The following is a 21,400-nucleotide window of genomic DNA, read 5'->3' as shown; positions in this document are numbered from 1 at the left end:
ATCTTGATGATAATAATTGCTAAATGAAAAATTATATAAACACATTATATAGGTATAATATTCAGAATGTGACATTATGGACGGAACAAATCCGGGTATAGGTAAATATAATAAAGATAAATGTGTGTTATTATGTATTTCATAAAATGTGTTCGTTCCAACCATATCGGAATGACAATGACATTGCCCAATCGATTGTGTCAATCAACTTCATCGTGTGGCAGTGAATTGTAATTGAAGGTTACTTATTGTACAAAATGATAAAAGGATGTTTATAGCTGACTACGACATCGTTACAGTGAAATTTATGATGTGAAAAATTCTCTAGTAGTTGATAAACATTTCACGAGAAGACCTCATTCTTGGTTTTCAGACTATCTCTTCCATCTCTCGATCAGTACATTAACCATATAAAAGCAATAGCATATTGAATATAGATATCATCTTCTTATCCTTATCCCAATCATTTGTGGTCGGCGTAATATGATTTTATCCATATTACAAAAAGATTTGGTTTTTAGTTTTACGACCGGCTACCTGTCTGACGTCTGCCCTCTTTGGGAATTCATTTATTGGTGGTTCCCTCCACCTAAGGGAACGTTGGAAATGCGTAAAGGAAATTGGTGAATGAGAGGAATAAGGGACTTATGTGGGAAGGAAGGGGGGGGGGGGGAGGACACTGCACTTGCGGAAAGGACTGGGACACTGCAGCGGCTCGGGAGGCCAGGGTCGCATACCCGTATGCTCTTATTCTAGAATCGGACAGATTTCTAGAGAAGAACCCCCTGACGCGATATTGAATATAGATACTAGAAAGAAATTAATGAATGAAAAATCTTTATTGTTCCCTTCAAAGAATGATACAGATTATAAAGATTTACAATATGTACACAAATAAAATGAATACTTAATTACATAAAGGCAAGATAAAGAGACGACAATGGGCGGTCTTATCGCTAAATAGCGGTCTTTTCCAGGCAACCTTAGGATGGAGTGGAATAATTAAAATTTGTGTCTGGTCAAGGTGTAACAGAAAAATTATAAAATTAAAAAAGGGAGAAAAAAGGACTAAAGGTAAAAACGTAGTATAAACAATATAATCAAAAATATACTTACATATAATAATAATAAAATACTTATACATACTTACATAAATAGATGAAAATGAATATTATATACATATATGTGAATAAACTTATTTAAATACAAATATATTAATATACTGTTATAAATTACAAAGTTACATAAAACACATTTTTATTATTACGTTCTTCACATTTTCTTTTAAAAAGTATGTTAATTTTTATAACAATAATTCTAATAATACTTACATACTTTAAGTTTACCTTAAAAAAACTTAAAATTGTTCAAACAATAATAGAATTTATACTTTGCAGCATTAAGTACTTTTTTCTAAATATTCATTAATCTATCTCTGGTACTAATAACAAATTATAAGGTAGTTGTAAATATATTCATAAATGTGGCACTCCACTTCGATTGATCTCGTTTATTCTCAGTCGTAATTCAAATATTAAACTGCGCGGTATTCGATTGTTGCTGAATAAAATTTTATTGACAAAATATATATTTTTTATATCGTTAACTAATTTGCATGCGAAATTAACGATTTGTTTATGAAGCACGACTAAGTTTTGACTTATTTTTTAGTTGACGTGAATTGAATTCCATTTCAAAATGTTGATCATTTGTGCAATTCAGCATCAGATCAGAAAATTGGTAAAGAAAATGTAAGTAAATACTCCTTATTTTTGTATTAAATCAAATAAAATTTAATAACTATTAAATAATGTATTATTTACTATTTTCTTTTTCTTTCTATTGAAAGTAGTGTTCAATCGGTTGATCTACCGCCCGTATTGAAAATAAATTCTTTTACAGCAAACGAACAAGAAATAGAAAATTTATTCGGTAATTTTTCCAATTTTGATGATTACTTTTGCAGTATGTAATTATATAACCCTTCTTTGCATGGTTTTTTTATTGGTGAAATAATTCAAAGTGATATAATTCATGTTAAATTAAAGGAAAAATGGTTAAAAAATAAATTTGAAAGCTATATTTTTTTTCTACAATGGACATTAAAAAGGTATCCAGACACAATCAATTTAAAGTGAACTTGTTCTTTTATATTTTTTTTGGGCATTTAATGTTATGATGGAAATTTCCACCATTATGCAAAGAAGGGTTAATCGATAGGATTTATTACCCTGTTCGTATCATATTAATTTAGTCACAGTAAATTCTTGTCTTTCACTTGCATTGTGTTTTGTGCTTTGATCTGTTAGTCACCTTTAACAACGACATTGACATTGTCGGTTCAATAAAAAAATAGTGTTTATTTAAAATTTCACTAAATCAAAGCCATTGCGAATATTGTAATAATTTTCTCTCTCTTACCATTATGACATAATGATTTCCAAAGCCACTTATTGTTGCACAGCTTGATATCGATATTTGAATCCAAATAGTATTACGGTAGATAAGTGCGTGAGATTTTTAGGAAACTAATTGTCATTTGGAAAGTCTATCCAGCCCGTATATATTTAGCTGTCAATGAAGTACAGTCACAGAGTAGTTGAATAATAAATATCATCAATAAAATACAGGTACAATAAGATCAGATGGTGACAGCAGATAGCTTGTTTGGAGAGGTGGATTAAAAAAGAGTTTTAATGTGTTTTAAGCTGACCTAATTGAATTTCGTTATTATAATACTAGTGAGCAGAAACGGTATTTAAACATTATCGGCATTAGTAAATCAGTGTTAAACAAGTTCTCCAATCTTAAATAATTTCAAATGATTGACAGAAGGGATGAGTTCACACACGTACAAATTGATATACCTAATTAATGATTACATGGAACACACAATATCACAGTTAATAACGATGTATCTTCATTGTTGTAGCCTAAGGAAACACCCTTTATTGAATCCTGAAGTAACACTTTTATATTTCTGAGGATAGCTGTAGCTTGGTTTTGGCAGAGTTCCGCAAGCGTTTCCGTTTTAGTCAAATATAGATTTAAGGTGTAGTTTAATTTATCAAGCAGTTCAACTATTATATGTATTTAAATTAGTAAATGTTCCTTTTTTGTAATTTGCGAGACAACCCATAACAATGGTCATTTACAGTGCGATTTCAAAGGAGTTTTCTCCCACGAACGTTCTGAAACGCTGTGGAAGCTCTTCGTCGAGGTTTTCTATAGAGACTACACTATGGGGTTCTTCAAAAAGGGTATATAAAGATTTCTTCAGGGTAAGCAACATGCCTGTGTCAACTCTAGTTTTGCAGGCGTCCATAGACTACATTGGCTGTTTACCATCAGACGGGCTGTATGCTTATTTGCTATCTTTGTGATAAAAAAAAAGTATGTTGCTGAAAATCTCAATGTTATTTATTTATTTTTAGAATAATTGCTAACGAATAGTATAACAGACAATGTTTCTTATTACACATAAACTAGTTTAAACCGGTTATTTAATTGGTTTTGTCCTTTGGTACATAATTGGTGTTTCCGCGACGCATTTAATTATCGCAGTTAATACTAGGATAGTCATATTTAGTATGTTGTTTTAAATATTGTTCTAATTAAATCCAGATATCCATATAAGTGTGGATTAATGAGGGGAGAGTCGAACACTCTCGATCGGGTCAATTTAAAGAATAAAATTTCTAATCTGTCTTCAGAGAAAATATTCTCGGTTATGTTCCCAGATGTTTATTGTCTGATTTTTCATAAGACAGGAACCATACAGCTAATGAGACTGTAAGACATTTTTGTATGGATATTTTACCTTCAATATCTGGCCTATTATTTAGATTTATGTAGATGTATATATGCATTATTTAATATATATGATTATATTAGCTAGCTTTATATAGATAGGCAGGCATAGTACGATTCAAGCCAATTTAAGTGAACCTAAATTTAGAAAAGTTAATTTTGGATAGTTGACAAATAACTTTTATTCTTGTCACGAACTTCCATTCTTCTTTGTTATTGTGCGCTCGCCCGCAAGTAGAACAAATTGAATAGAGGACAAGGAAACATTTAATTATTCTTTTTCTTTTATTTATTTAAACAACAAATTAAAGGAAGAATGTAGCAAACCATTACAATTATAATTGATTTCAGGCTGTCTATGTATAACATAGTACATATTAGTCGTACATATGTAGGTACATGTTATTAGAAAATGCAGAGTAAAGGTAATAGTAGAATAGTAGAAATAAATCTAAAAAATCTAAATAAATTATGTATGGTCTAAAGATAGGCCTCTAAAATACCTAGTTTTACTGCGGTTTAAGACCAAATAATTATTTTTTTAATTATCTAATTGATAATGATTTCATAAAATATTTGAATTTATATTCCGTTTCACAATACAATTGCTACGAAATGGCGATAACTAGTAATTGTAAAAAATATGTATTAACATATTATTATTATATATTAACATATTGCAGTTTTAAAAATTATCGAATTAAACTTGAAAATTGTAATATTTCAATGCTGTATGTGTTATATTTGTTACAAACGAATACCTACTATATGTCAGCGACCATAATATAAAATAAAATGCTAGCAATAAACTTTTAAATTTATTTATTCTATGATTAATCAGTTTTTTTGTTACTATCACGCCCACTTGTTTTGTAAGAATGGTATTGATTCGTTTCCAAGTGTAGGGCGCCTCTGCAGCTGTCAAAATACGAGTATAAATTTACCACGTTATAAACCAAAAATTTCAAATATTTTATCCTACTCATGTTTCTACCATGAAGCAGCTGTGCTTTCACGGCTGTTTTTCGGTTTGTAGAACATACGGTCATGAAATTATAAGTTACGCAGGCATAACACCATCGGTCGTCATGAATGGCGGTGTACGAGTTTAGATAGCACGACAGTCACAGTATATTCTGTGACATCCAAGTGCTGTTTACGTATATAGAGGACTGTTATCACTCTTTATCAGTAGACTCTTGATTTGACTTGATAGTTTAATATTAAGAACCACGGTCAAAATTGATAGTATTTGCGGCCAAAATATAACTAGTGCGTAGATTTGGATAGAAGGGATTTGTTAGTGATGATGATAATACCTTGATGATGATAGTAATGATGATACCTTGTTAAATAATTTCTACGTGGTCGTCTTTGAAATCCACGTGGTCAATTTCTAATAATAAATTCGGCGTGATAAACCGAGTAACTTTTTTTTTCTAGGTGTTATCTTGCGGAAGTCCATATCACTGTTAATTTGATTAGAATTATTTTGTTTAATTCCGCTACCATTAGTATGTGTCTGACTGCCAACACTCGCAGATTGACAACCACTAGCAGAAGTTTCAAGCAACGATCTAATAGTTTTAAAAATTATACCACGTGTTTAACACGTGTCGAAAAAAGTGTGTGAATAAAATGACAGTCAAAGTATAATACCTAATATGGAAGGTTGTGGAACTTCTTCGATCTTCTTCGATTGTCAATCTTCGAGTGTTGGTAGTTACACATACTAATGGTAGCGAAATTAAACAAAATAGTTCTATTCAAATAACAAGTAACTTCTTGACACTGGTGCCCCGCAATAGTACTTTCACGTTTATAGACGACTGATATCACTCTTCATCAGTTGACTTTTCAGTTTGTTTAACATTCTATGTTGCCTAAAAAATAAAATAACTAATAAAAACGTTGTCTTATCTAAATTCTATTTTATTTCCTTTCCATAATTTTTTTTTTTTTTACTATACTTTTTATGATAGTCATTGCCATATTAGTATTTAAAAGAAATCTCAAATAAATCCATTCGTTCTCTATTTAGGAGTTCCATTTACCAACGAACTGTATTTAATTTCTATTTATATAGATAGATGCATTAGTAAAAACAGTATAAAGGTACAACATCGCAAACCACATTATAATTTTTATATTGTAAATATTTGCTTGAAATTGTCATAATAGTGGTGGTCATTATGAAATTCGCGTGTTAATACGAGCAATGAAACGTCAAGGCCCGTCATGAAACAGATGGACGGGTGCCAACTTCGGTCTGTCTGGACACCAGTATAACAATAATCCCCGGGTATTATTGTTATACTATGTTATTTTAGAATTTTCGCTAACGATTGAGTTTAAAATTACGAACCACGGCCAAAATAGATAGTATTCACGGCCATAATGTTGTAACTAGTGCGTAGATTTGGATAGAAGGGATTTGTTAGTGATGATGACAATATACCTTGTCAAATAATCTTCACGTGGTCGCCCTTGAAAACCACGTGGTCAATTTCTAATAATGAATTCGCCGCGATAAACCAAGGAACTTCTTTTTACTGAACTAGGTGTTATCTTGCGGAAGTCCATATCACTGTTTATTTGATTAGAATTATTTTGTTTAATTGCGCTACCATTAGTATGTGTGTGACTGCCAACACTCACAGATTGACCACCACTAGCAGAAGTTTCAAGCAACGAAAAATTATACCACGTGTTTCAGCACGTGTCTCAAAACGTGTGTGAACAAAATGGCAGCTGGAGAATAATAGTTAATAAACCTTCCATGGTCGTGGAATTTCTTCGATCTTCTTCGATTATCAATCTTTGAGTCATGACAGTCGTACACATACTAATGGTAGCGAAATTAAACAAAATAATTCTATTCAAATAACAAGTAACTTTTTGACACTGGTGCCCCGCAATAGTACTCACAATTAGCATAGCATTATTATTCATTAAAAATGTAAATACTTTATCAATAAAACTTAATAGGTAACTAAGTTTTGTTAAAATTATCACAGAGACACTCTCTAAATAAAATTACTAACAAATCGGAATATTCAATAATTAAGCCATGTGGTCCTGGTATAGAATGAGCCACCCCTTCCTTTTATGTGGGTATCCTAAGAGGCGACTAAGGGAACTTAATGATTGGGGTACGGGCAGTAGCGTTTTACTTAATATATCATCAATGCCTAACTGCGGTTGCCAATCCGCTTGCCAAGAATGGCAACTATTGGCAAAACTCCCATTATGGAGGAGGCCTATGTTTAGCAATGGACAGTTAACGGCTGATGTGATGAATCAATTAAGAATTATTTAATATTTTTTATTTCTACCACTATTGGACATAAATAGTAGTCTTATAGTCGAATTAAGTATTTCATTGTCTACATTTTATTTTAGTTCTATTGAAATAGATGAAACTTACTTAAGTTTTGCTCCACAAAAAAGAACAACAGTGACTTCATTAGTGACAAATTTTATATGGAACTGATGCGACAGTAAATCAAATTACACGGCAAAATTCATTATGGAAATCGGTTTGTGAATTAAAGATATAATTAGAAACGTCCAGAAACTAATGCAATTTTAATTGTATACATTATGTTCGGTAAATTACAAGTATTATTACTAATGTACGTCTATGAGTAATTGTAAAAACTAAATTGTATGTCATTTTGTCTTCCTGACAATGTTGTGAAAAAAAAAAGTATTGTTATATTTTTTGTAATGGTAATTATTACAAACATACCCCTATAGTTATAACACTAATTACAATTTTAAATTATTTTCAAAAGGAGATGTTATTAAAATATTTTTTTTCCTTTGTAGGTTACATAATAAATTCACAAATTTTTAATTGATTTTGATTATTCTTTTTGTAAATATAGTGCAACTATCTATAAATTTCTGAAAGGAGCCTCAAAGATTTTGTTTTATCTCTCATTAATATTTTAAGGTTTCTTGATATTATATGAATCTATTGATTAGGTATAAGTCTCATAAATACTACAAATATATATTGTAGTCTGTATATGAAATAAATCTTAATTTCTGTTAAATTAAAAAGTTTAATAACCTAATAACCTTTCCTCATTATCGTATTTGTATCTGTTCTTTTTTATCGTGATTGACGTCTTTGATATAAACTTCTTTATTCCTTTTTTTTATTTCAATTATTTTAAAATTTATAACAACCGTTCTTGATGTTTGGTTCATTACGAACGCATAATTTATCTAGATTAGTAAAAAGGTATTTGAAAATATCTTTACTGTGATCAAAGAAATACATTCAACGTCCAAAACATTAAATGTCGAATCGCAATGATTTTTTGTTATTTTGGCACAATAATAAAATTGTGTTGTTGTTGTTCTTAAAATATTTATTACTAGCGTTTACTCACGAATTCGTCTGTGTAACCAGAATATGTTCACTAACCTGGATTAAAAATAGCCTATATTCTTATCCATCTCATATAGTATGTATATGCCAAATTTCATAGAGATTGGTTCAGTCATTAACTCGCTGAAAGCTAAGCTAGCTAAGTTATTTTTTGTTCCAACATGAGAGGGTAGGATAGTTTTTATCCTGATAATAAAAAAAATGGGTCTGATAAGTAGCGATATGAAGCAAAAAAAAAAAAAACTAGTAACAATTATAATTTACAAAAATGTACGGATAATTTCGCGTTGTTGATTTTAAATGCACTATCGGGACTTTACCCAATGAATAATTGCAGGTAAACGTGGGCAATAAAAATCAGGTATGTAGGGCTATTTACCTGCGATTTTTCGTCGCATTAAGTCCCGATAGTGTATTTAAAAATAAGAATAGGCAATATTTGTTTTCAATGGAGAATATTGGAATGGCATTCCTGCCTGCTCTAACGGTATACGCTGGCGGGGCACCAGTTAGGGATGATAGGTGAGATGGAAAGGCAGGTCAGTTAGCACATGGTGATGAATACATCTGGAATTCAGCATGATGGTTTCCAGGGGGGACCATGTGGAGATTAATTCACAGGATATATTGCTAGCAATGGAACTGATAGTCCGCATTACTAACAATACATCCCCCCCTCTTCCAATAATAGGTATATATATTTAGAACATATTTTCTAATACATTATTGAAGTAATATAAATCGTTATGTTGTATATTAGAGGCCAGGTATTATACGGTACTGGATGCTCCCACGGTGCATTGAATCAGAAGGCAGTTAGACATGGACATCACCGTTATTCTGAGTCCCTGCATTTATTTGCATGAGAACGCTGTGTACTGTACTTTGATAGGTACATTGATTCTACATTTTATATGCTAAACTTTAGGTCTTTCAATTGGCTTCAAAAAAGTTCTAAATTCGTTTATTTTATGTATTTAAATGATTTGATTCTTTTGTTTCATTGAAAGGTCTCGTAATATTTTGTAAATATTTTGTGTCTACGGTTTGGGTGTACTTTTTTTTCAGTTAGTTTCATCATCCTCATGGTAGTCACTATTATAACTGCCCACTGCTGAGCATAAGCCTAAAGTATTTTGCCAGTAGTTAGTTTGTTATTTGGTTATAATAGTGGTGTAATACACTGCTTCTTGTTCCAATGATTACGTCGTCTATTTCTGCGTTTAACAAGCATTCATATTCAGGAGTATATTTCTTTGTTTGTATAAGCTTTATGGTATTCACGTTTAATACAGATATCAGGTTGTAAAGAAAATGACAAGGTACGGAGGTACACTTGTTCCTTGTAGCTTGAGTATTTTGTTTGGCGTATAAAGATTATGCATGATATCTATAAATTGTACTCATAAAAGATGGTTTACTTAATTTGGAACTAAGATGACGCTTATGTTCTATTTATCTATGTTTGTTATAGAGGTAAGGCCCTGTATTACCCTGTTTATTACAGATTATAGATTAAATGAAATGAGTTGGTTCCCAAACCTCACATGTTGCTATAAGCTAAAAATTATCTAATCTAAACACAATAGGGGGTATGTATTAAAACTAGTATTATCTTTATTTGGATCATAACACAGTACCTATAGCAACGATTGACGTCATAACTGTATAGAAATTAAGCGTATATTCTAAGGTAAGCCATGTTATCTAGCAACTGGTGTTATCAGTATTGCAGCCGAGAAAATTGTTTTGAAACGTGCCTATTTTCCATACCCTCATTCTAAATGTGCATTGACGCGCATCGAGAGCACAATGCAGTCTTAATATATTCAGTAATGTCACATACACAATGCTTATTCGATTGTCTCCTATTTGTTATGTATAAATGCTATATAGGGACCGACATCCGTTGACGTCCAAACCAACTGTTTTCAGTTAAGCCACGACGAGCGAATAACAAAGCCGTCTCCGCGAAGATTTGAATTTGAAAGACGCACTTCGGGTCGAGAAACAATGAGATAATTAGAAATACCTGTCACTTATTAGCGCGCGTGTGAATCGCATGACCGTGTCGAATCACCTTGGTGCTGGATATTTCTGAACAATTAAATTGCTGTTGATTTGTCGATCGTGCTGGATCGATGGATGTGAATGCAAAACACCGTAACGGTTGATTATGGAGCTTTCGCATTGCGGGGTCGAGTCCCCATAACATGGCAATAAGGTAACGGGAGAGGTGCGTGTACAGTCGCCACCCACCGCTGCGCGAGGCGTGGTGGCCGACGCCACGACCGCCGCTCAGGCAGTCAAATAGTCACCGTCGGGTCGGCTGTGTGTATTGAAAACTCGTGAAGGCGGCAGTCTGGCAGTCTGCGCCAAATTGCGCGTTCGCGCGCCCCAGTTCGGCGTTACGCCGCTCCCGCCCTCGGTCACAAAACAAAAACCCTCGTGTGAAGTGTCAGTGCCCGCCTTTCGATGCTCTTCTCTCCGATCGCCGTCGAGGCGATGAAGTGTAAAGAGGAAAACTGTGAGGTCGGCGTGATCCTGGAACACAACTCTCTGATTGTGCTGTCAGTCAACAAAACTATTGTCTGCCTCTGCGGAAGGGATAGGAACAATCCCTTCGAGCGCGGGTAATTCACACCGTTCTGTGATTTGGTACGATGCTAACTGATTACATCAAATTATCCCATTCTCATACGTAACGGTAATTCGCTATCATCTGATCCGTTGTTTTTCTGACTGTTATTTTCATATTTTCAACTTGGAATAACTTGTTAGTTTATTTTTATGATAGATTTAAAGTAACATTGCTTCTTGCAATGCCATACGCAATTGCCAATTTATTTGTCGAACGGTGTGAAAGTATAAAGATCTGCAAAGTTTGAAATGACTTGTTAGTTCCTATATTTTTATTACAAATTCAATTCAAGATTATTTCTAATTGCAGTATGCAATGGCGAAACTTGTTTGTCTATCGTTTCAGTGCAAACTTTTCAAGGTTATTTCATCTGGTCAAGGCGAGTAGTCGAGTAGTTCTCTATCGACCGTCTCGTCTATATTTGAGGATAAATGACAGTTTTAGAATAGTACTCGTATTTACTTAGTGGTTTTTTGCAGTCGTATTCCATGTTTAGTTATTGTTCTTATATCCAACGATCGATTCTATTTAAAACAATTCTAGAATGAGTCAATTTCAAGAACTCGTGAAATCTGATAAAAACTTGATATAGGTATTTGAGCAGCAGGAACTGTTTGATGACCGAAACGCGAGAACAAGGTCGTGGTCGGTCGTACAATGCCTTCTAATAGAATTATTCACTTCTCTGTAACTATTAATACGTAACGTTTTCTGGAAGGTTGGTAATTAAAGGTACCATTAGAAATATTCCAGTATTTGCTTTCTAGAAAAATACTCGTTCATGATATTTTTCGATAACTCTTTTTGTACCAGTACTTCAAAGGGCTATAGTTAGTACAACAATTACTAGTCTGATTTGTATTAGAGCATATTGTTCCTATTATTCAATTTTTTACTTCCGCACGATAGACGGTGCTTTAAGAATACGGAAATAAAGTGACGAAACTGATATGAAAAGCTATATTAATGTATATATAAATATACAATATGAATATAGCATTTGTTAAAAAGGTTACAAGTGGAGGTTGAAAGATAACCTTCTGTCTATATCTGTAACATGTTAACCTACACTGATGGAAGGCAGGTGTGTGCGCCCGCGCAGGTGTGAGTCGACTTTCTTCTGCCGTTTATATAACCACTATGCGGACGAATTCGTAAACACAGACGTGAGTGAACTTTATAAACAAAAGCTTGAGAAGCAACGTGATTATAAGTAACGTTGCAAATCACAAAACGATACTTATGCAAAAATTAAATTTCTTTAATATGATATCCTCTTTTGGATGGATATTTTGCAAATACCAGGTGTTGAAACTATTTACACAATTAAAAGCAGATACTTATTAGTTTGTTTTATTTGTTTGATTTACATTTCAAACTACATCATCTCCCTGCCATATATTTTCCTCTTCCATATATCTCCATTTGCAGTCATTTTGATATTCACCGCCCCTCTGACTACATTATTTTTCATACAGGTCATTCAACTCTAATCAGTGCTTCCTCTACCCTTTTAAAGACATCAATAAAATCATCATACAAGACAATAAACAGTTTAAAATCAATAAATAGTAATATATTAAATTAATATTTACCAAAATGCTTTAGTGCTTGAAATAAAGTCCAGTCCAGTGAAACAAAATCCATTTTTTTAGTAATTTAGATCATTTCATCATCACCATCATTATATCAGCCTTTAACTGTCCACTGCTGAATATACGTCTCCTCCTTGTGGGGATTTGCCAGTAATTGTCATGCTTGGCTTTAGAGATATTTTAAAAGAAACGCTATTGCACGTCCCTTACACTCCCTTAGTCACCTCTTACGATACCTACGGAAAAGAAATGGCCTATTCTATGCCGGGACCATACGGCAATTTCCAATCCAACAAATCGGCAAATGATACCATTTAATATTATGCTTTTTTATGCAATTTAGAATGGCAAACAAGCTGATGGCGCTATAGGCGACAGTTACCACTTTCCATCAGGTGAGCAGTACCATGGACATAACAGAATATACTGTTTCGCCCACGACCCCCCCCCCCCCATGCGTTGCCATTCCTGAGGACTCGGGTATTATTCCTCTGTACCCTGTAAGTTCACTGCCACATCGCACCATTTAAACCGAAACACAGTCATGCAGACACAACTGCTTCCCGGTTGAAACATGAATGGGACAGAGGACCCAAGAAAACGACTATTTTACAAAATCTCCCTCTAGTAAAATACTACTACTATTTAATTCTTATAGTAGTTCTTGAATATGTACAAACGATTGATAATCAATGATTAATTAAATGAGTACTAATTAGGCAATAACCATTACTGCTTGCCATCAATAATTCATTAACAATATGTACATTTTCCACATTACATTACATAATTATTATTACTCAGTACCTATGTATTTTTCCCCATTATCTGCTGAGTTATTGATTTCTGTTCTATTTCAATACTACTGATTGTTACTGAGTGTAATTTTCCCTTAATAAACTTTTTCTCTTAATAAATTTATATTGACGTTTATATTACGAATATCTTCTAATTACGTAATTTTAATATATAAGATTCAAGTAGTAAAGATGTTGGTATTCTTATAAATAAATAAATTAAATTAAAAGAATACACATAATTTATGGAAGTTATAGACCATTGTGTATTGGACGAAGTTGCAACTGTTAAATTGAAATTACATATTAAATATGTACCCCATTTGACTCCCATCCTACTGTTGACGTCAATGATCACGGTCGAACTTGCTGTTAATAACCATCATTCATCATTTCGTGTTGGAAGATTCTATTATTATGAAATACGAGGCAGACAGTTCGTCGAAAGTTCTTGAAATTGTTCGATTCAAAAGAAATTGAAGTATTCAAATAACCTGTCAGATTATACTAATAGTAAATTCGGTATGTACATATATCAATTTGTCAGAATGTCACGTTATGCCGATAAATTTATCTTTAAACATGATAGGTTTTGTATGATCAGATATCAACTTTAGAAAGTTCTCTCACAACCTGTGTGAGATGTCGTAGTGTTGCTCCATCGATTGTTATTTATATCGTTCGTTTCTTTGTTAATTTCTAACGCTAAAAATATGTTGTATTAATAGTTTTCATAGGCATTAGAATCAGAAAATCCAGGTATTTTTATTTTAAAATGTCTGTTATGTTAAAAACTAGCTATTTTGAATATGTTATGTTAATTAATCAATAAGTTTCGTTTGTTTAAATATTCATTATATTTTTCAAATCTGTGTTATTTGTTTTTGTCAATTCTTTCAATATTGTGGATATTTTTTATTCATGACTGGAAATATTTAAGATCATATTTCAATGTACTGTGAGAAATTGGCTTAATATAATCGTTAGAGATAAAAGTGTTATCAATTCAAACACAGATACCGATGTGATAGCATCAAGATGATTTAGAATTATCTAATGCTGACTAAGAGTTAACATGAATCTTCAGCGTGATTCTCTTGAAAAATATAATAATATTACGACACAGTATAATAGACGACCACCTATCAACATCTCTCTTATCTGTTTTGACGTCTATGCTCCTAAATAATTATAATAACGAATCTTTATCCTAAGCAACTACATTAGTACAAAATCTATTATGTACAGCAGGTTTTACTTTTTATTTATATCTATCAGGATTTGTTTTTAAATATGAGACTAAATATTGTTGAGAATTTCTTAGTAAATGCCTGTAGCAACTATGTCTTGATCTTCTTTATATTCTTGGTCGTCTGACTCCAGTATTTTGGTATGCCTGTCAGTTAGCAGTTTAGCTTCTATTATATATTTATCTACACATACATAAGTAACATTGTAATTTGAAGGTTAGACAACTCTATAGTGTTCACCTTTTGTGTTTCTTTCCTTTATTTAAACTTGTATTTGTACTCTTGTATCTGCACGTTATTAAAATTACATTTAGCACTACAGTAGACAAGTTAGTTGTTATTTCTACATACCTTTTATTGAGGCAGAGAGAGTATGATTCGTGATTGGTATAAATAACTTTAACAAATAAGGTTTAATTGATTGATCTTCAGGTATAAGTAGAGAATTCCTTATTATTATTATTTGGCATTGGAGAAAGCTCGACGCCAGAGAAAGTAGTAAAATAACCTGACCATTTTAGTCGATGACATTTAAATTAAATATACAATAATATAGTTGATTATATTGTTCCGAGAATAGATTAAATTTTTCTCTTTTAAGCAAATATTGAATATACACAATAAATAATTACAGAATTTAAATAGTATAATTGTAAAGTGCATGTTTTTACTATTAACACAAAAGATGATAAAGATTAATTAATTAATAAAAAAGCAAGAAAATCTATTACTCCTGCTATTTCTTATTTCATAAAAAATAACTAAAGTCTAGATATTATAAACTCTTGGTAACATTAGAAATAATATCAGGACATTGCCGTGTAGGTACATTTATAACGTCGCAAGAAACGGGACTTCGCGCGAAATAACAATGCAAACGAGTTGAAAAGAATACATTTATCGGCTAACAACCTTCTTTAATCTAAAGTTAGAGTTACAATTAAAATTCTCATCCAATTAACAATATAATGCACCTGTTTATTGTTACCACGACACCATCTTGAAATGTGGAATTGGAATTTTTTTATTTCACAGTCTGATACACCGAATAGATAGCCTCTATTGACGTAAGAAGAGGTCAGTACATTTGGAAGTAAGCATAATAATATTGAATCATATTTATTGACTGGTGTTAAAAATAATAATATGACACTTTTTCACAATTAAATACGAAAATAAAAAAAAAAAAAACAAAACGTAGGTTTAATAGATGACAGACTTAATGATCACCTAAATAGTCATACAGATTTAAATAAAAATTAAAATAAAGGGTTTGCTGGAAGAGAACTCTAACAGAGTTAAGCTCGCCTGTTGTACATCTTTATTTTATATATATAATATGTTGTAATTTTTTCTGTGTACAATAAAGAATAAATAAATAAATAATAAAAATTACAGTTAACAAATATAAAAACTATTTAGAAGGTTACAATTCAAAATAAAACAATAAATAATATGAATACTACAGGTACAATAGGAACAATATGCTTACCTGCTACGGTTTATTTTAAATTTGAAGGACGAACAAATTTAAATGTTAAAACCACGAAACAACTGCTGTTAAAAGTCTTCCAGATCCTTTATATGATATATACAAGTAAGACAAACGAACATTACACCGAACAAAACTTTCAGCGTTTCATTGTACGAAGAAATGCCAAACTTTAGAATAACGTTCCATGGTAGGGGACCTTCAACAGGGGGTCTGTTTTTTTGTGTAGGAACGTACTCCTGTTGCTAAGCGGATAAGATTGAAAAGATTTATCTTGTCCATCGTTTCATATAAAATTATATAGGTATTCATTTCTATTTATTTGTACGTGCTTGGAGCTTAGTTAGGTGTTCTTTTTTATATAGGGATTGTTATAATAAAATGAGTAACTTATAGAAAATTTTTGCCTATTCACTTATAAAAAAATTACATCATTTATTACATTGTAATAATAAAATTTCATTAACACTACTAGAGATAGATAGAACACTTGGGTGGTCACATATTTATCTATTTCAATGTTTATTCAAGAATATTTAACTGCCATATTTTTATGTTTTATAGTATATATAATCTGGTTTTCTTGTCTGGTTATGTTTTTACGATTTGTTTCACATTTTGTACTTCGAACAGTTTTGTTAACCTTAACCTTATTAAAGCAAATGATAATATTGAAATTACAATGAATTAGTTACGTGCAAAATTTCCATTTTACTGTTTGCAAACTAATGCATGATTTTTCTAAACATAATTTATTCGTCATTCTTACAAAGATATTATTATTATTGACATGTGTTAATTTTATAAACAAATATGTATCTATAGGTATAACGGTTGCTTATTATCAATCGCTTATTGAGCTATTTATATTTGCTAGTTATGTTTAAATGGATTTAAAAGATTATACTTACTTATTCCTCTTGGCAAATATATATTTGTTTAGGTAAAATAATTAGTTCTTAAAGATTTTAAATTCTTCTCACTTGTATGTATAAAATTTTACATAATTGCAGTTAATTACAATAAAATCTTTATCGTCTACAGAAAACTAGTTTTTATAGACATCCTCTAGATGCCTCTCAAGGGCAACGACACGTAATGGCTCACTACCTGTGTTTTTTATCCCGTCAGCCATTATTCAAGTTGAAGTCGAGCTTTGCTAAGTTAGGAGCGGCTAAGGGCATTGCACCTTCCTGCTCTCCCTTGCCCTGCAGCCCTACTTTACCTTTTCGAGTAGCAACTACTAAAACATATCCAACTCCCTCTTACACATACCCATGCAAGGATTTATTGGAAAGAGATACAAAACAAGTATTCGCTGCGATCATTTTATTCATAGGCTCAGCTGTGCGTAGTCTATACTCTACATACACAGTTGTGCATTTCATGTTATGGACTTTGAACTCGATTTATGGTGAACATCACATTTTAGATTAACTGTCGTTTAATCGATACAATGTTTTACAATAACGTTACCATCGAAAGCAATTAATAGGGGCGTGTTTTATTTATTTCTATACCTAAGTGTTATAATTTTCACAATAGGTTACTTTTTACTAAGTACCTGTTCGTAACAAGTACCTAGCTAACTGACGCACTCAGAGAAATTCATTAAATTAACACTAATGAGACATTAGTTAATGATAATTAAAATTGTTAATTGCCCTATTAAAAAAAAATTAGTAATTGCCGTTACCAGCCCCTAATTAACCAGTAATTGACTCTGAAAGGGACTTTTTAAATTTATATACTTAGAAGTTACGTAATTTTTCAATGACTCTGAGTACGGCAGAATCTTAAATTATTAAACAACGTGGTATTTATACTCATACATGAATTATATGCCTGAATCTTTAGAGATTTATTTCTGTAACGATTATCTTAAAACTTATGTGTCCTTTCGAAAATCCGATCTCGACGCAAGAATAAAAGGAAAAACTACAGTTTTCACACACATTTCGTATTTCGCTCGTTATTCGTATTCGTTGAGGATTTACCAGAGTTATATTTAATGCGAATTATATTTTTTATGGGTCTGGTAACCGGGCCAAACCAACGGTTAAACCTTCGCTGCGTCATGTAACCAGTACGTTATCACCGGTATCGCCATTCGGAGTTTTTCGCGGAAAACGGCCATAGTGAATCCCCCCTTACCTTTCCCCACCCCGCATTGTCGCCGCGTCACAAGCGCGTCTATAAAAGCCATGGCCGCCCCACCACTTCAACTCAGACGCATGGAGTACTCCGTAGAGGTCGTTTGGCACGAGCGAGCGCTTTGCTAGGCACCTGCCGGCCTATCCTTACGATAATATTCTAGTCACCCACCGCGCAGCTGAAGCTCGCGTAACGCGGTCTATCCGCGCGTTCCTACGAGCAGTGATATGTGCAATAGCTTGTACTGAATAATTGTGATAATTTATTTAAATTAGTTTTAGTTACACGCGTTGTTCAGACCGCGATACGGCTGTGAGTGAAAACTGTGAAAAGTTAAACAAATGTTGTGACTGCCTGACTGGAACTTGTTAACTGTGATTCAATCTAGTGCGTTCAGTTATTCTTGCGTTGACGGACCATTTACAACAATGGTTGGAAATAATGGTACTATGATGGCGATTCGCATCGTCCACAGCAAGCTGCGCAAGCGCGAGGAGCATTCAGCTTCGGTGCATCCAGCTGAAGTGATTCAGGCCACCCCAGCTCCTCCGTCAGAGCCTGTCACCTTCCGCCAGCAACCGCTGTGGCAGTTCCCACCGCCGCTGCCTCCGCCTTACGTCTATCCTCATGATCAGGTTAGTACGCAATAAATATTAAGACAAAAGCTAGTAACGTAGTAAATACAACTAACAACATGAGTCTATTTAAAGAAACAAAACCAGTTCCAGTCGTTATACTTGACCTCAATGCTATTTTAATAAGCAACATTCAGCTGCAGTTGCTTTTAAGTGAAGTCGAACTCTTATGTAGTCACGGTAACAATCAAACAATATGGAAAGTTGTTGGGAACGTTAAAGAAATCGTGACTGGTCCGGCCCACGTCCCCGCCACACGAGAGAGAGTCGCTATGTTCAACATGGCCACGATATCTAAGTGCGAAATAAATTTAAATGTCGGGACACGCTTGCAGAATAGAAAGCTGCACAAGGCGAACATGTTGCAATACCACGACCTTCTTTCTTTGTGATTGCTTGAACAAAGGAGGCTAATGCAAATACACCACAACAAGTTTAAATCTCGTGAAATCGTTTGGCCTTAATTTCACGCTCTAATAAATAATTCCCGAGGCCTAACTTTAGAATAATTTTATTTGTTGCTTGCTAAATTGGCCAAATTCACAATAATATTTCTTTTTCACGATCAGAGTAGATGCCACACCAGGAAGCATGAGAATGCTAATGCGTCTTTGAATAGCGTATTCAAGGCTCGTCTCGTATGGCCTCAGACTTTACTTTGCAATATTAGCTTCCTAGTTATTTAAGACTCCCGTATGTGAAGAAATAATTATTGCAATAAAAAAACTGCGAAGCACTTATTGTTCTGTAGATTTCTAGGTCGCGGCTAGTCAAATTAAATAAAATCACGTTCTAATCGGATAAACTACTACTATTTTAGAGTCCAATAAGAAGTTTCCTTTATTATTATCCTTGTTTGTATTTAAAGATAACCGTTTTAAAATAGCATTCATTGTATGCCGTTGAAAGTGGTTTCACCACTTCGAATGCATCAAATGCATCTGGGACGGTAACGGAACCGCTAAATCGGGCACCGATCCTTGTAGGTCGATAAACTCCGTGAACTTCCTATAATTTAAAGTTCACTACACTTGCATATAATACAGCGAATGTAATTAATATTATTATTTCTTATTTATAGGACAACTTAATGCAGCCCATCGGGAATGAACGAGCGAGTTTCCGTAGTCTCCGTAAGAACATCGGCGGTCGTTGGAAAAGACTCGTGAAAAAGAAGCCCGAACAAGAAGTGTACACAATCCCGCCCGAGCTCAAGCCGCAGCTCAAGCAGATATATGTGTATTAACAAATGAAGCAACAATTAGTACTACATCACTGAAGCAGGCTTCAACTGCTCTGTTCTATTAGATGATTTCACAGATCATGGTTGTAATACGTAACAATTCATATCGTAACTCGAATATCAAAATTTTATATAGAACATGTGCACGGCTATCCAGCCTTTTATCTTTAAACATATCTTTTCGACCAATTAATTCTAATGAACTATGTATCACTCATCATTCAACACCATTGTGATCTAAAGCCTAGGTTTGTATTATTAAGTATTAGAACGCTGTTGTTTGTGCGTGCTATTATGTTGCTGAATTCTGTATGTTAAAGTGAAGTGCTCGTGATAGTCAATTGAATTTAGCTTAATTATTAATTTAATGTTATGAATGTGAAAAACCTATTAGGAAGATGCGGTCGCGCATACTAGTAACGAAAATCCAATAATGATTAAAAATAATGATGCCTTGTAAAATAGTATTTGACTAATTAGGGCATTTTGTAGTCCATTAACTTATTATTCTAGACATGGTCGTATCGTTAAGCGAAACATCGATCAAATAGTTTTGTGAAGATAATTTACTTGTGGATGTACTTTGTGTCTGTTATAAGAATCAATATTTTAAACATCTTGTGGTTTCATGCAGTATTTTTATATCATTCATTTGTGTTGTGAGTGAGACTGATCTATGGTACAATTTTAAGAGTAATGACACGTAAAAAATATTTTCTGACAATATTGAATTAATATCAACACAAATTCACTGAAAAATGTATAATGAATGTCTTTTAGTTGTTTATATTTTCGAGAGATATGTTATTTGCATGCTTATGGTAGTATAATTTTTGGATTTTCGCCGGGTCCTTACTGTGATAGACACATGAAAATATACTGAAATAAATATATTTGATGAATAACTAAACGACTTTGAATTGCCTTAATAACTTGTCAATTATTATCGTAGAAGGACGACGGTCGAGAATTTAGATAGCTCATATTGAGCCTGATATTTTGAGAATTAAGAATAGGTAATATGTACAATCCAGCCATGGTTTAACAAAACGTTAAATTCTAACTATTAAAATTGACCACGATGTAATGGTACTTTTGACAGCGTGAGAAATTTTAGAAGAAAATGTAATCTTTTGTTGAATTAATGAAAAATAAATAAATTCCATCATGATATTTGATTTTCTTTGCCTTAATTCTTGTCTCTATGCTACCTTATAAAGTTCCCAGAATAAAGTTGAGAAAATAATAAGTTTTGAGACGCTTAATGATAACAGTTTTTGGAAATAAAATAACCTAAATAATTAGTTGTAGGAATAGTTACATAGGTACCTAATTTTACCCAAACAGATGTCGCCTATGGTAGCTATCTAGTACTAGCTAA

The 21,400-nt window shown here is 32.8% G+C and overlaps 1 protein-coding gene across 2 annotated transcripts; it reads left to right on the top strand.

The window, feature by feature from the left end:
- The first annotated feature begins 1,539 nt into the window (after positions 1-1,539).
- On the top strand, positions 1,540-21,190 carry LOC113515493 (uncharacterized). 2 transcript variants are annotated; one of them, XM_052900165.1, is made up of 3 exons: positions 1,540-1,751; positions 18,617-18,776; positions 19,858-21,190. In XM_052900165.1, exons 1-3 carry the CDS (start codon positions 1,699-1,701, stop codon positions 20,020-20,022), a joined length of 378 nt encoding a protein of 125 aa, XP_052756125.1. In that variant the 5' UTR covers positions 1,540-1,698; the 3' UTR covers positions 20,023-21,190. The 2 variants fall into 2 exon arrangements, with proteins under 2 accessions (XP_052756125.1, XP_026755520.1); XM_026899719.3 differs by lacking the exon at positions 1,540-1,751 and adding an exon at positions 10,497-10,845.
- The last annotated feature ends 210 nt before the right edge of the window (positions 21,191-21,400 follow it).

Source organism: Galleria mellonella, unplaced genomic scaffold, assembly GCF_026898425.1.
Source record: "Galleria mellonella isolate WM207_F2 unplaced genomic scaffold, CSIRO_AGI_GalMel_v1 utg1260, whole genome shotgun sequence".
NCBI lineage: Eukaryota > Metazoa > Arthropoda > Insecta > Lepidoptera > Pyralidae > Galleria > Galleria mellonella.
Note: the sequence above shows the minus strand (reverse complement) of the source record. Positions and strands in the feature narration are given on the sequence as shown.